This window comes from Rhamphochromis sp. 'chilingali' (assembly GCF_963969265.1).
Source record: "Rhamphochromis sp. 'chilingali' genome assembly, chromosome: 13".
Lineage (NCBI taxonomy): Eukaryota > Metazoa > Chordata > Actinopteri > Cichliformes > Cichlidae > Rhamphochromis > Rhamphochromis sp. 'chilingali'.
This window is the reverse complement of record NC_137940.1, coordinates 22,574,438-22,589,966: the sequence shown is the minus strand read 5'-3', so window position 1 is coordinate 22,589,966 and position 15,529 is coordinate 22,574,438. Positions and strand designations below refer to the sequence as shown.

General features: G+C 41.2%; 1 protein-coding gene across 1 annotated transcript in view; it reads left to right on the top strand.

Annotated features, from left to right (window-relative positions):
- The window catches only part of tenm2a (teneurin transmembrane protein 2a), a 226,381-nt gene that overhangs the window by 43,951 nt on the left and 166,901 nt on the right, over window positions 1–15,529 (top strand). The window contains exon 2 of the mRNA XM_080900423.1: window positions 14,419–14,780. Coding sequence (XP_080756549.1) covers window positions 14,555–14,780 — 226 coding nt within the window. The 5' untranslated portion in view covers window positions 14,419–14,554. The remainder of the gene's footprint in view (window positions 1–14,418; window positions 14,781–15,529) is intronic.

Sequence of the window (15,529 nt, the reverse complement as noted above, 5' to 3'; positions counted from 1 at the left end):
TTTATAAGTGACTTATGTATGTATGTATGTATGTATGTATGTATATATATGTATATATTGTACTATTCTTAGTTAGCGTATTGTCTGTCTTGTCTTAATGTTGGTTTAAAATGGAGCACTGTAACAAAAAATAATTTCCCCCAGGGATCAATAAAGTATTCTGATTCTGATTCTGATTACCCCAACAGAGCACTTCGCTCTCTGACCGCTGGCCTACTTGTGGTTCCTAGGATATTTAAAAGTAGAATGAGAGGCAGAGCCGTCAGCTTTCAGGCGTTTCTTCTGTGGAGCCAGCTCCCAGTTTGACTTTGGGAGAAAGATACGCTATCTAATTTCAAGAATAGACTTAGAACTTTCCTTTTTGATAAAACTTATAGTTAGGGCTGGATCAGGTGACTCTGAATCCTCCCTCGTTGCAATAGGCCTAGGGTCCTGGGGGCTTCCCATGATGAACTGTTGGGGTTCTCGCTAGGGCTGGGTATCGTCACTGATTTCTAGAATCGATTCAATTCCGATTCACAAGGTCCCGAATCGATTCGATCCACGATTCGATTTAATTCGATTCGATTCGATTTAAATCTGGGAAATTTTGACAGTCAGAAATATTATAATTCAGATCAGTACATTTACATATTTTTGTATCAATAAAAAGGAAGCTGACACACGCAAGACTTTATCACAGGTGTGAGCGTCACAGCAGATGCCTTTGTGTCAAAGTAGCTGAAGATAAAACACAGAAAAACATGAAGGTGGTTTTCCTGGCCTGGGATTTATAAAAATATTCTGCAGTACATCAAAAACGAAAGAAAACCATTAATCAACATATGAACATCACCTCTGAAGTTACAGCAGTTTTATTAGAGACACGTTAAGCGTTTTGCATTTTGAATAATTTTAAAAAGTTTAAATTTGTTCAGTATTGAACAGCAGAAATGAGGTTTTCTTTTCGGAAGAATGTAAAAGGGAAAAAAACAGCGGCCGACCACGCTGTAAACAACAGTAGACTTGTGCGTAACAAGCAAGCGAATAATGACAAAAGGGAAAATGTTCTTGAAGTACAGAGAGAGAGAGAGGGAGGGAGAGAGAGAGAGAGAGAGCTGTGCATCGCGGTGGAAGCAAAACAGTAAAAGTCAGAGTGAATTCATGACGATTTTATGTGAAGCGTTTGGATCTTCTTCTGCTGCTGGTTCGGTCAGTATTGTTTGGAGAGAGATCAAACTAACAGCTTTAGAATCGGCGCATAAAGGGCGTGAACACAAAGCGCGGACCCGCCGACAGATCAGAATCAGCGAGCTGTCGGCTTTCAGCCCCGACTGTGAGAAAGGCGACATCTAACTGATTCTGATCCGCGGGTTGCGCTGTGTGTTTAAGTCTATGTGCAGAATCCGTGTTCCTGCTCTCATTTACTGTCTTAACTGTTTGGTGGTTCTTGAAATTTTGTGAGATTTCACCAGAGATTCTGGCATTTTGGGCAAAATAAATTTATATTAAAAAATCGATTCAGGATTTTAATGAATCGATTTTACGTTATCCAAGCCAGAATCGATTTTAATCGATGAATCAATTATAAAAACCCACCCCTAGTTCTCGCTCATATTATTGTAGCATCTTTACCTTGCAAAATAAAGCGCCTCGAGGCAAATGTTGTGATTTGGCACTATATAAATAAAACTGAACTGAATTGAATTGAACAGAAATAACTTTCTCCTTTTCATGGTTTGCTTGCAAAGTACCTTACTTCGCAAGCAAACCATGATATTACTGGAGGATACATTATACTGAATATGAGCATGCTGCAATGTGTTTTGGCAAGCAAAAATATACATTTTGGACACATCCCTGGCCTTCACATTTTTCTTTTAAACTGTCACATGTTCGCCGTTGCATTTTTGTTAGAGCCACTCAAGTTTGAAAGTGCACGCAGACTTCGCTGTTAGGATAAGTAGAAGACATCATTTCTTATTTACCCAATAAATAAAGTATCTTTTAGATCTTCTTTCTGGGAATTCCCTCAGCTTTTAGTGTGTGTATGGGAGGGGTTACTTTGTTTCATTTTAAGTTAAGGAATGAATCACTGCAGCTTGTGTTTGACCTACATACATCTACCTGAGCTGAGGTAAGACACCCATATAAGGCTGACGGTGTGTCTCCTCCCCGCTCTCTGACTAGTTGACATTTCAGCCTGAAGAAATGAAACCTTTGGCATTTATTCACCGCTCCAGGGTTGCTCAGCCCTATAGCTGCTGTCATTTACACTTTGTAATATGTGTGTTAGTGCTACACTTTTCTGTTAACTTAAACAATAGCTGACTACCCTCTAAAGAGACAGGATGGCAGTATAATCGTTACAGTGTCCCTCAACATTTCACTTCCGCACAGAGTTATGGCATGCACACGTACACACACAGACGATGCATGTTGTACAGTAAAAGCCAGCCAAAGTCTTCAGTGTGTCACCTCTGTCATAGTGTTAATTAGACAGTGTCACCGGCTGTCCCCAGTGACATTTATTGCACATTTGAATATTTTACCCAGACAGATGGTAAGAATGTCAAGGCGTGACACTGAGTTATTAAGCCCTAGCCCTCTCCCTCTGCGACAGAATGCAGGGCTTGTCAGCACTCGATTGTTTTAATAACTCAGTGGCAGTGCCGCAGCGAAGTTTGCCCTCACTCTCCGTGCTGCAGCTAGTTCCTAGGGCACAGGTGAAAAAAAAAGCCCCACACACTACCAAGGGTGTGATTCTGCTGAATGAGGATGAGCAGGAATTCCCTCAATGAATAAAAGAACGGGGTAGCGTAGCTCTGTGACCCAACTGCTGACATTATCCATCTGCAGATTGCCAAGCTTTCTATATCTCACATGACCTTCACCTGCATTATAACACTCTTGTCAGACGCGCAGCCCAGCATGGATGTGCACCATAACCTCAAAATAAGACACTACTGTAAAGTGGCTGGAAATATCCAGCCCTCATATCACTGCAAAGATGCCGAGATGGATGGTACTCCAAAATACACTGAAGTTTCTTTTTTTAAAAATATAGCACCACTTTCCAACTTGAAAAATCTAGAATTAGGAGATTTTGAGAGGATGTCCGCACACTGGATGCCTGTGGAGGAATAGGTCTGCTCAAATTTAGTTTGGCTGGCAGGTGTTGGGTTGGATCCTTATCAGCTGATGATCACACAATGGCAGATTGTGTGGCAGAAGCTGTGGCAACAATCCCTGTCGCAGAGGATTCACACTAACACTAAAGAGAGGTAAATACAGTGGGGCAAAAAAGTATTTAGTCAGCCACCGATTGTGCAAGTTCCCCCACTTAAAATGATGACAGAGGTCAGTAATTTGCACCAGAAGTACACTTCAACTGTGAGAGACAGAATGTGAAAAAAAATCCATGAATTCACATGGTAGGATTTGTAAAGAATTTATTCGTAAATTAGGGTGGAAAATAAGTATTTGGTCACCTCAAACAAGGAAAATCTCTGGCTCTCACAGCCCTGTAACGTCTTCTGTAAGAAGCTTTTCTGTCCCCCACTCGTTACCTGTATGAATGGCACCTGTTTGAACTCATCATCTGTATAAAAGACACCTGTCCACAGCCTCAAACAGTCAGACTCCAAACTCCGCCATGGCCAAGACCAAAGAGCTTTCGAAGGACACCAGGAAAAGTATTGTAGACCTGCACCAGACTGGGAAGAGTGAATCTACAATAGGCAAGCAGCTAGGTGTGAAAAAAATCAACTGTGGGAGCAATCATCAGAAAATGGAAGACATACAAGACCACTGATAATCTCCCTCGATCTGGGGCTCCACGCAAGATCTCATCCCGTGGGGTCAAAATGATCATGAGAACGGTGAGCAAAGATCCCAGAACCACACGGGGGGACCTGGTGAATGACCTGCAGAGAGCTGGGACCAAAGTAACAAAGGTCACCATCAGTAACACACTACAACGGCAGGGAATCAAATCCCGCAGTGCCAGACGTGTTCCGCTGCTGAAGCCAGTGCATGTCCAGGCCCGTCTGAAGTTTGCCAGAGAGCACATGGATGATACAGCAGAGGATTGGGAGAATGTCATGTGGTCAGATGAAACCAAAGTAGAACTTTTTGGTATAAACTCAACTCGTCGTGTTTGGAGGAAGAAGAATACTGAGTTGCATCCCAAGAACACCATACCTACTGTGAAGCATGGGGGTGGAAACATCATGCTATGGGGCTGTTTTTCTGCCAAGGGGACAGGACGACTGATCCGTGTTAAGGACAGAATGAATGGGGCCATGTATCGTGAGATTTTGAGCCAAAACCTCCTTCCATCTGTGAGAACTTTGAAGATGAAACGAGGCTGGGTCTTCCAACATGACAATGATCCACAACACACCGCCCGGGCAACAAAGGAGTGGCTCCGTAAGAAGCATTTGAAAGTCCTGGAGTGGCCTAGCCAGTCTCCAGACCTCAACCCCATAGAAAATCTGTGGCGGGAGTTGAAAGTCCGTGTTGCTCGGCGACAGCCCCAAAACATCACTGCTCTCGAGAAGATCTGCATGGAGGAATGGGCCAAAATACCAGCTACTGTGTGTGCAAACCTGGTAAAGACCTATAGTAAACGTTTGACCTCTGTTATTGCCAACAAAGGTTATGTTACAAAGTATTGAGTTGTATTTTTGTTATTGACCAAATACTTATTTTTCACCCTGATTTACGAATAAATTCTTTACAAATCCTACCATGTGGATTCATGGATTTTTTTTTTCACATTCTGTCTCTCACAGTTGAAGTGTACCTCTGGTGCAAATTACTGACCTCTGTCATCATTTTAGGTGGGGGAACTTGCACAATCGGTGGCTGACTAAATACTTTTTTGCCCCACTGTAACTGTGAAAAGACCAAGTTAAACTGTCTTTGTAAATGTAGACATCATTCAGGCTCTACAACTTTGAGTACTTGAATAAGATCATTCAAAAATCTTTCCAATAATGTTAGCAATATGTCAGCGTGCCCACATACTGGCACCATTTGCCTGTATTTGTGCTTGCTTGGTTTTTATATCTCATTGAAAGAAAAGTTTTTTTTGAAAAGTTTCCCCGTGAAGAGATGAACCAGAAAATAAACCGAGCCCACTTGTCAGAATTATTACATGTTGCATTTCCAAAATGGAACTTCAGTTATTAAGATTATAGTGTAAAATTAGGATTAACAGCTGGGTGAACACAATTTAAGCAGTGACTTTTTTTTTTTTTTTGCATTATTCATTTGCCATATTGAGGGGAAACGGGATGGAATTGTGTGAAAAACACAAAGAGACTTGGAGAGCAAATTCTAGCTAGCAAATAGGTTTCGTGGAGAGACTGAAGTGCAATGTAAATTTGTAGCAGGTTCTGACTTGTTGCACTGTTTGGGTGTAAAGGCCCTTTAATACAGATAAATACTCAACAAATATTGATTTGTTGGCTCTATGCTGTGGGTATACTAAAACAAGCCAGTACACCCAAGGTGGACCTCTGGCATTTGATGCTTGTGAGTAAAAAAACAATCCACACACATAAAAAAAACCTTTTCTCATTTGTTTTCGTAACAGTGTAAGTCTATAATATAAGCCTGGTTTGTTTAGTTAGCCAAGTATATCCTCCCTGCTGTCGCCGCGTCCCATTCCCACAGCTCATTCTCATCTTGTCCGTCATTTCTCCCATGAGTTTTTGAGCTATGTGTAATTACCCAGTTTGTTTGCACCTTGGCTCTAACTGGCTGTCTTGTCACAGCCAGCTTGTGTTCACAGGAAGCATGTGTGTGTGTGCGTGTGTGCGCGCGTGTGCATGAGGGTTTGCATGTGCCAATCAGTCTTTAGCAAATATGGGCGTGACAGGCAAGAGTATGCAACAGTTCTTGTGTGTTTCTCAGCACATGTGTGCGCCACCCCGAGCCCGCTCTGGCAGACATGGAGAGACAGAGAGAGGGACCTTGTCGTTCCTAATCCCTTTGTTTTGAGTCAGATTAGAGCTTTGCGAGGCGTTTGCGAGGCCTGCAGAATGTGGATTTAAGGATTAGTCTAATAAACAGAGGCTCTGTGGCACTCTGCAGCCCAGTGTGGAGATTACACAGGCACCAAGTGCAAGAAAGAGAGAGGGATGGATGCCCCCCCATCCACCCACCACCTCCTCACATCCTTCCTCATTTGTTTTCCATCCTGGCAAATGAGAGGAGAGAGCGAGAAAATGGAAGGTGGATGGGACCTTTCCTCCTCCCAGCAACTGTGAGTCACATATGCAGACTCTGGGGTTGGTAGGCCTAAATCTTATCCTGTACCCATGTACAATCCCAACAATACTTCATAAATACTGGCTGATCAAAGGGGATGTTGCCTCACTCAAACCCAGTACTCAGCAGAGCACAAACTAGGCACAGAACAAGGCTCTGCATTGGCTTGAAAGCCTAACACAACTATTAGCTCACTAAGAATTCCATCTTGTCTGTCTGCATTTCTGATTAGCATTTTCCAAAGCCTGTACTACTGGAGATAAATGAATGTGTTCTTGCTTTCCTTTCTATTTCAGTACAGTATGAAAATCAGCTTGCAGGGACATGAAACACGATAGAACTAGGCTCAATTACGGAGAATATATCTTGCTTTATTTTTCTAGGTGACCTTATTGTTGCATAGCAGTGCAGATGAAAGGCAGCCTAATTTGTAAACTCTACTACAGACTCATTATGTGTACACTTGCTAATGATTGTTTCAAAATCTGAAATATGGAAGTTTGCCGCACATCACTGCACTCAGATGCTGCATTGTAAAGTAGTTAAACCCAGAATGTACACAGTAATCAAACACGGGTACCATTACAATTATCATGTAAATCTGACAGCTTCATGCATCTCCAACCTGATATTATTCTTAAAATGTAATTTATTTTCTTGTGTGTGAAAATCAGCAATGCTTTGAAGAAAATGTGTTTCAGCAGAAAGTTTTTTTTCCAAGATTGCCCTTTAAGCGAACTCAGAAACAAACCTTTGTGTGCTAAACAAGTGAACTGAAAGGCTTGTAGCGTGCGCTGCAGCTAAGCCATTAGCTTAGCAAAGTACCAGGTGAAATAGCTAATAGCGCTTAAGCCTAAAACGATCTGAAGATCTGGATATAACAGTCATGTCATGTACCTTACTTGACCAGCGTGGAGGTAGATGAAGCAGTAGCATTTTATTTTGAAGAAAGATATACTGAAGGGTGATAGATCAATGTGTTAGCCTGCTAACGCTAGCAAACAAGTGTTCACTTCCTTAACTAGTCTGGCTAACTGGAATTCAGTACCGGCTAGTCAACAGACTGACAGTCTGCCAAGCTATGTAGTTATTAAAAAGTTGTCTCTGTAGATGAAAATCCTATGATGCCACTAACTAACGCTGCTCTTTAAAACTGAAAGCACTTGACTATAATTCACCTCCATTAATGCTGATGAACAGCTAAAATTTGGTCACTATGTTTTGAACTGCCATAAGACGTGCAACGTCTTGGTATTTTAGCAGCAATACCTTTTTTGTTTGTTGTTAGTAAATAAAATTAAAAAGAGAAAAAAAATTCTTGCCCTTGAACAAACCGAATACGTTGTGCTTTTGAACTGCAATGAGACTGTGTTGGCATTTCAGTGTCAATATCTTATTTATTATTATTGTATTTTTTGCATCTGTGTTGCAATTTTCTACAATGGAAGCAATTTTCTTTTTCACTAAGTTTGTGTGGTTTGTCAACAACACAAACAAATAATGACAGAACCAGTGAATACAACGACTGATCACTCATAATAAGCAAGTGATTTTTACCTATTTGGCTCAAAGAGGTGTTGGAGGTAATGATGCGAGGTTTGTGGAAGAGAGAGAGCGAGGGATGAGATGTTTCCTGTCCTGCACCCCTCAGCTGCTGGCTCGCAAAGCACCTTGGATCCAAAATGGAGTTGTAGTTTCCAGTTGAACTGGAGCCATCCAAGCATGCGTCCATCCGTTTGCCTTGTGTGTATACTGTACGTGTGAGTCTACACACCTTTTTGTGTGAATATTCAAAGCCACCCGAGATCGAAGACATGATTAATGGCTGTTCGTGGTGAGGAGCCTCTCCGTCGGGGCGCAGTGCAGAGCTCATAGACGGAGCGCTTGAGTGTGAGTTGTACGACGAATAATGGAGGTCGCAGTGCACTGATAAAATTGTATAAATACAGGAATATTTATCTGCTGAAGCTCCTATTAGCCTTTGACACAGAAATACGCGTTTATTTTTACAACATTAACTTGTTATCTGTAAATGAAACTCGAATTCTGATATATAAAATAAGAAATTAAGTGATTTTTTTTTTTTATTACTACACATTCTAAAAACTAATTACTATGATTCACCTTTACTTGTATTCAGCACAGAAAAGAAAAGATTTTACAGTGAAAAGAACAAATTATATGTTAGGATAATAAGGATTTACACCTACACATCGGATGTCAAGTACACGCTGCTTTTAGGGGAAATCTGAACATGTAATTGAATGCTTTGATGAACTGTGCATATAGTATTTCCATTTAAAGCATATTTGGACTTTGACTTGGATGTTCACTCCTGAAGTCAAGATGCACAGAGGCTTTGTGGCGATGTATAATTGAGTATGAGTTTCATTCAAGGATTTGTTTTCCGTCTTTATTCTCTCGCAACCTCTCTGTACTCAGCTCTCTTCTTGCCTCCTCTTTTGTTTTTTCTCAGTCACTCCGTGTCTTCCTCTCTTTGTCTTTGTGAACAAACTGCGTAAACAACTTAATTTGAGCAGCGGCACAAAAACAGCAGAAAATTGAAGCCAAACGCTTTATAGCCACAATTTTGTCTTTTGTGATAACAGGGCCAGGTTTTCAATAGGCCATCTTTTGCTATACAAATTCCATTCAAATTTTTAAAAACCCACAAAAAATCCCCCACAAAAAAACACAAGAGCGAGCGATAGAGAGAGAAAGAGATCATGAGAGGGAGAGAGAGACGGGGAAAGAAAAAGACACCAAATGAACAACTTCATCTCCTGTTGACAAAGAGTGCTGGAAGAGTGGATAAATTTTCTGATGGAAAGGCTCCATGCTGTGTTTTATCAGGCTTTTAGCTGCCAGTCTTGTTGGCTGATTGCTGCTTTTGGTGTGGTTACAATTGAATTAAATGAGCCAGGTAATGGCTGTGTTACAGGCTCCTCTAATGCAATGATAAGAAGCTAAAATAAAGATAAGACTAGATAAGATCAGATGAGATGCTTATAGGATATAAAAGATTAAAAAGTACATTGAAGGAGTAACAAAAAACAGTAATAATTATTCTTATGTTTGATGCTTTAAAGAAGCATAAAAATATTAAACCTTCACAGAACAAAAGAAAAGCTATATAACAGAATCAAATCCTCATGCATAAAATTGGATGTGATGTAATTACATGGTTTTAGTTAAACGAGAAATGGAGTAAATGAAGTTTTACTATGGATAAAACAGCTGTAAATACATTTAACAGGTTCAACATACTATATAGAAGTGTAAGTTACAGGTAATATTATAATGTAGCACTACTTTAGTGTTCTATTTCTTGAAAACCCGTTTAAACATCTCATCTAACAAAACAAAAATAGGACATGTACTTTTCTGTATTTTCTGATATGAACAATTATTGAGACTTATAATATTCTCAATAATGCAAGTGCACAACTCTTAGAGCTAAGAACAACAACAGCTATTTCTGGTGTCTTGTAAGAAGAAGTCAGCAGAGTGAACATGCCCTATTTGTAACCTCCTGGTTGGCTGCAGTAGGAGTCATCTGGTCAGGAAGCCTCCCACAGTGTGATGGCCCTAAACAGCATCTATACTAGCGCTCACACATCGCCTCCGTGCTTATTTGTATGATAAATGTGAGCAGTGGCTGGATGGAAGATTTGCAGCTAATTGTTTTCGGCGATCGTGCCAGTCTACCTGTAATCATCAGAAAACAGAGCAAAGGATTGAGGTCTGAGTCCGGTCAAATGTATCCAGCATGTTCCCAGAGCTGGATATCTCGGTAATGGTTTCCTGAGGCAGATTTGTGTCACGATGGAACAATACCTGTGGCAATTTCAAGGCACAAATGCACCAATTTGCCCACTGATTAGTAGGTCTTATTCACTTTAACCTCCCACCCCCATATTCTGCTAGTTTGATAGAATAGTTTGCGAGAAAACAGGAAGGGAGAATTGGGATTCGTTCACGACTTAATATGTCACTTGTGTTTCGATTGTGCCAGGTGAAGAAAATGAAGCCTCATTTTGATCCATAAGAACTGAATCTTCATTGTCTGTTACTTTGCTTTCCTTGATATTTGGTTTTTGTTCTTTAGGAGGTTGTTAAGGTTGAACACAAAACCGTCTTGTTTGATACTTGCTAATCCACTGATGTCATTAACATCCTATTAACTGGGTGTGATTTCTAGTTACAGTGGATTTACATTGTGCGCTCCATATTTTTTTTTTTCCCCCTTCAAAGCTGTTATTTGCAGAGAAAAGGCCATTATCTGCACCAAACTTCACCTCTGTAATTTCCAAAATGAATTCCCCGCCCTCCCTGTCATCTTCCAATTACATTTCTCATTCTGCCTGGATTTCATGGTCACTTCACGGTTGCATGCATGTCTCTTTTCTCCTTCATCTAACCACGCTTTCTTGCCTGTCAAGGAGACGCGGCTGTTTTGCAGGCTCGCGCACGTCTTTCTATAGTTTTGCATTTATGCGTGTGTTTGTCTGTCTGCTGAGTCTGTGTGGGTGTCTGCACTTAAATATGCATGCACATACGTGCTAGCGTACCATGGAGTTGTGGTATGCGAACAGTCAGAATGACAGTAAGTCATTGTACTTCTGATAAATGAGATGATCTGCCTCGTTGTGACGATCTGGGGGGTTGGACTGTTGTCGCTGGAGTAATTAACTAAGAAAAGTTTGCCTGTATGTGCTTCAGTGACCTTGAGGAAACACCTGGCTGGATGGGATGTGATTGATAATGTGTTCCAGATCTCAAGGTTGTTTCCCTTAGCTTCCTCCAGTCTATCCATCAGCCCGCTATTGTGCGTCTTCTCTTCTGCTTCTACTATTTTTTTCCATTAAAAAGTAAAATCACAAAATCCAGTTTATGACATCACAACTCAGTGTGTAAGGCTCACGCCTAAAGCTTAGACCTTTGGATGACTAAAGGGAAATTTTCCACTTACGACAGATGAGTGTTCATATTCGCAGTTTATTCTGTACAGTGAAGCTCAACTGTACAGACAGTACAGTCTGCATCATTAGTGTAATTCTGTTTTCTCAGCCGATTTGACATCCAAGTTTTCATCTGATGTAAAGTGACCAACTTTTGCCTATATTTTTGGCTCAGTATATGCTGGTAGACCAGCATTAATGTGCCATTGCACTGGCTCAGAAACTCTACAGTACACCACAGATATTCCCTCATTTGACGTTTTTAACGATGGCAGCGGACAGAGCTGTCAGTCCGGAATCTACCATACTCGATCAAGTTTAGAGCTGTGCGACTGCAAAGGCCATGGCATATGATTCACATCCGTTTTATACATTTCAAACCATTCAGTGACCCGTCATGCCCTATAGATGGTGGCATTGTCACCCTGGAAGAGACCACTCCCGTGAGGATAGAAATGTGAAGGGGTGGGATAAATCTGATCGCACAGAGTACCGCTGTATTCGTTTGTGGTCACACGTCTGTCAAGTAGACCTAAACCATTCCAGCAGAATGCCCAGGAGCATACACAAGAGCTCTTCACTGTAAAGATCAATGGGGTACTTTCTGGTTTTGTTTTTTCCTTTAATTTGTCACCCACCTGTGCACACCCACAGCTCCACACAGAGACTCGTTGGGCCATTATTTCTTTAACCCCAGTCTGAATGTCCCCACATTTTCTGAGCCAGTATCGCTCTCTATTTCCTCGCCCTCCATTCAAGGTACAAACACATTAAGGTCGAACTCCTAATAGCCTGTGTGATGGATGCCCAAGCATAATGAGCTCTTTATGAGACTTAATACCTACTGTTAATCAATGGACATAGCAGGGCACTTTTCAATACTACCTTCTAAGCATTTTAAAATGAGCCCTCATTGAATAGATTGACTCACATTCTGTATACTTGTCTCTCCTTCTCCTCTCTCTTCTAATTCTTCCTCTGCTCCTGCATGTAATTAATTACATCACATATTCAAAAAAGAAATGATGCCTGTCCTTTAGAGATGCCCTTGTCTGCTCTCATATTGATAAAAACTATTAAGACTGAACAGTATTTTTGGTGCAAATGCAATGCAACGCTGTAATTCTGTGGGTGGATCGGACTTTTTTCAGCCTCAAGTAATGGAACCATGGGTTCATTACCATAAATATCCCATAGTAGCTATAGCTGGAGGAAGGGTGCCTGTCAATTACAGCTGGCTGTTTGGTTGTTGTCATATCATTGTACTTTGATCCTTGGACGCCAGCGTAATGCATTCCACAAGGCTGCAAAACTTGCATCAAGCTTTATTAGCGTCATTATCGTATCATAGACGCAGTGTCATAATACAAATGTTTAGTTGCCTTACAGGCTGTTTTACAGTTTATGTCAAGTTTAGGAGACTCTGTTGTCTCAGGTATCGCTGGACTGAATATGTGTGTTAGCGATGTTCTGTTTGCGTGTATCTGTGTTTGGGTGTGTTTGATTATCCCTCAAAGCCTCTAAGGGAGCCGGATTCATTCCCACTCTGATAATGAGGGAGAGACTAGCAATGCCCTCAAGTCATTTCTCCTCTTCTTCCATCCTTCCTGTTGCTTTTCTTTCTTTCTTTCTTGCCTTTTGCATCTTCTTTTATTATTATTTCTTTTTAGTCTCGATAATGCACCTGCACTTGTCCACTTTCGTTGTGTGCATACCTCCGCCAGCATTGGTTTAGGATGACCGCATTTGAGTCCCTCTCTGTTCTAATAGATTTAAATGCCGTCTGACCATTTTTCATCCGCGCGGTCAATGGCTGACTGTCTCTGTGGACCACAGTGCTAACAGCTCTGTTTCGCCCTGCAAAGCGTAAGCGCAAAAGGGATGCTCTGAAAAAAGGAAGGGAAGCAAATTAGAGGAGCCACCTTAGACTGAAGGAAAACATCTGCACCAAATAATTCTCTTTAGTGATGGATTGCACATTTTTTCATTCAGTTAATATTTAAGTTTAATAAAAAAGACTGGAAATTTATATCGTCTGATTCATCGCTTTCCTAAAGTGCAATAAACTATATATTTAAGGACTTGGGAGTTTTTAATAGCAGAGGTTGGCAGCATTCACTCCTGTGCAGTAATAAAGGAATTAGTGTGTATTTATAAAGGTAATATACAGTTTTACTAAATGTACCCACCTAAAGAACTAAAAGGGAGCTTTGTGTATGTGAGGGAGGGCGAGCATGCACCAGGAAGATTATGTGATATGCCTCCGTATGTTCAATGTGCACCACGTGAACACATGTTTTAGATGAAAACAAAACAAAATCTGAAATGCGAGCTTTGACTGTAGGATACATAATAATACATCTCAGTGAACAAAACCAGTTTATGTACATTAATAAAAGCAAAGCTTAGCTGTGCACAATTTCACTGGGATACCTGTGTATGGGAAATTACTAGTGCATGAAAGAGAAGGAAAGTCCTTGGTGCGCAGCTCCACGAGCTGGCAGTGCTCCCTTGGTCTGGTTATGATGAGCCAGGCTCAGAAGAGTTGTGGTTTCGTGTGTGTGTGTGTGTGTGTGTGTGTGTGTGTGTGTGTGTGTGTGTGTGTGTGTGTGTGTGTGTGTGTGTGTGTGTGTGTGTGTGTGTGTGTGTGAGTGTACAGGTTGAAGAAAAAGCGGTTTGTTTTCCTTGCGGAGTTGAGAACTTGCCTTGTTGCTCTTGTTGCTTGCTCGGTAAAGTTTGCTGGAAGACTTTGTGTTGTGGCTGCTGTTACTAATTAAAAGAGAACCATCAAAGACATGAGAGGGGTCAGAGAGTAAAAGTAGAAAGGAAGAGAAACAATGGGGACTTGGGGGTTTTATTGCCCTGCTATCAAGTTACAGTTGCAGTAAGTGACTGGAGGAGCGGTGTGACTCTTTCCTTTTTAGTTCACCTTAATCACACAAATTAACAAGTTAATCTGTGGAAATCCTAATGGTACCTACAATAGCCTTACTTATCCTGCATCAATACTCTAATGTGTTTTATATTTGCCTGGCTACTCATGTCCACTCATGCTGTTTGCTCCTGTCTTACTTTGTCTGTATATTCTGCTGGGAGTGCGAGGCGAGAGTGAGTCACAGCAGTGCATCCATTAATTTTAGACCTGTCTCTGTCTTTTCCCATCTCTCCATCTCTTCCTCTTCCTGTCTCTGTTTTCCAGGTGACTGAAGTGGAGACTGACATTAGGGAGGCCCTTAGGAGAGCCCTTCCTCTCCCGTCACTGCCTTCTCCTCCGTCTACTCTGTCTTCTTCTCGCTGCATTCAACCCCCCCCCCCCCCCCACACACAACATCAGCATGGATCTGAAGGACCGCAGAAATCGCTCACTGACCAGGGGCCGCTGCTCCAAAGACTCCCAGTATAACACCTCCTCCCTGGACGCCGATGAGTGTCGTGTGCCTACCCAGAAGTCCTACAGCTCGAGTGAAACGCTCAAGGCCTTCGACCATGAGCAGAGGCTGCACTACGGCGGGTGTGTGACGGACCTGGTTCACCATGAAGCTGATGAGTATTCTAGGCAAGGTCAGTTTGCCCTAAAATCCCCTGTACATATATATATTTATGCACCCACTCTATGCTGGACTCAAGACATTACTGAGAAAATCATGTACCTTTATGACCTCAAAGGACATCTGTTTTGGGAAACACACTTATTTGCTTTTTTGCTTATTTGCCCAAAGGTTAGAAATCCACCTAACGAGACCTAAGAGGCTTATTTATGTATTCAGATAAAAATAATGATATAAAAATAACATGCTGTTGGCTAAGAAGGTGTATTGAATTATGTCTTATTTTTGCACATTGCATATACACTGAGCAAATGCAACACAATAAACAGCTATAGCAGGGCTGTCAAACATAAGGCCAGGGACCAGAATCGGCCTCACAAAGACTCCAATCAGGCGCACTGGTTTACAGCTTTTCCACTCAATAAAGGACCCTCCTCAATTGCCATTCATACTACACTAAAGTAATCAAGTAACAGATTAAATGACAGAAAAGTTCTTGTTTTTCTACTTTCTACTAAAAGGGGCATTGTCTGTGAATTTATTAAAAATGTATATTTTATTGCAGTTCTGGTAGTTCAGTAGGCAAGGAATGATGAACTAACAGAACTTTTTCTGTAATTTTACACATTTATAATGGTCACTGGTCCGGCCTACTTAACATCAAAGTCGTATGTAGCCCATGATGTAAAATGAGTTTGACATTTCTGTGATATAGCATCTCTTTGTTTTTCTATTTGTACCTTCGTTGCCTTAAATATTTTA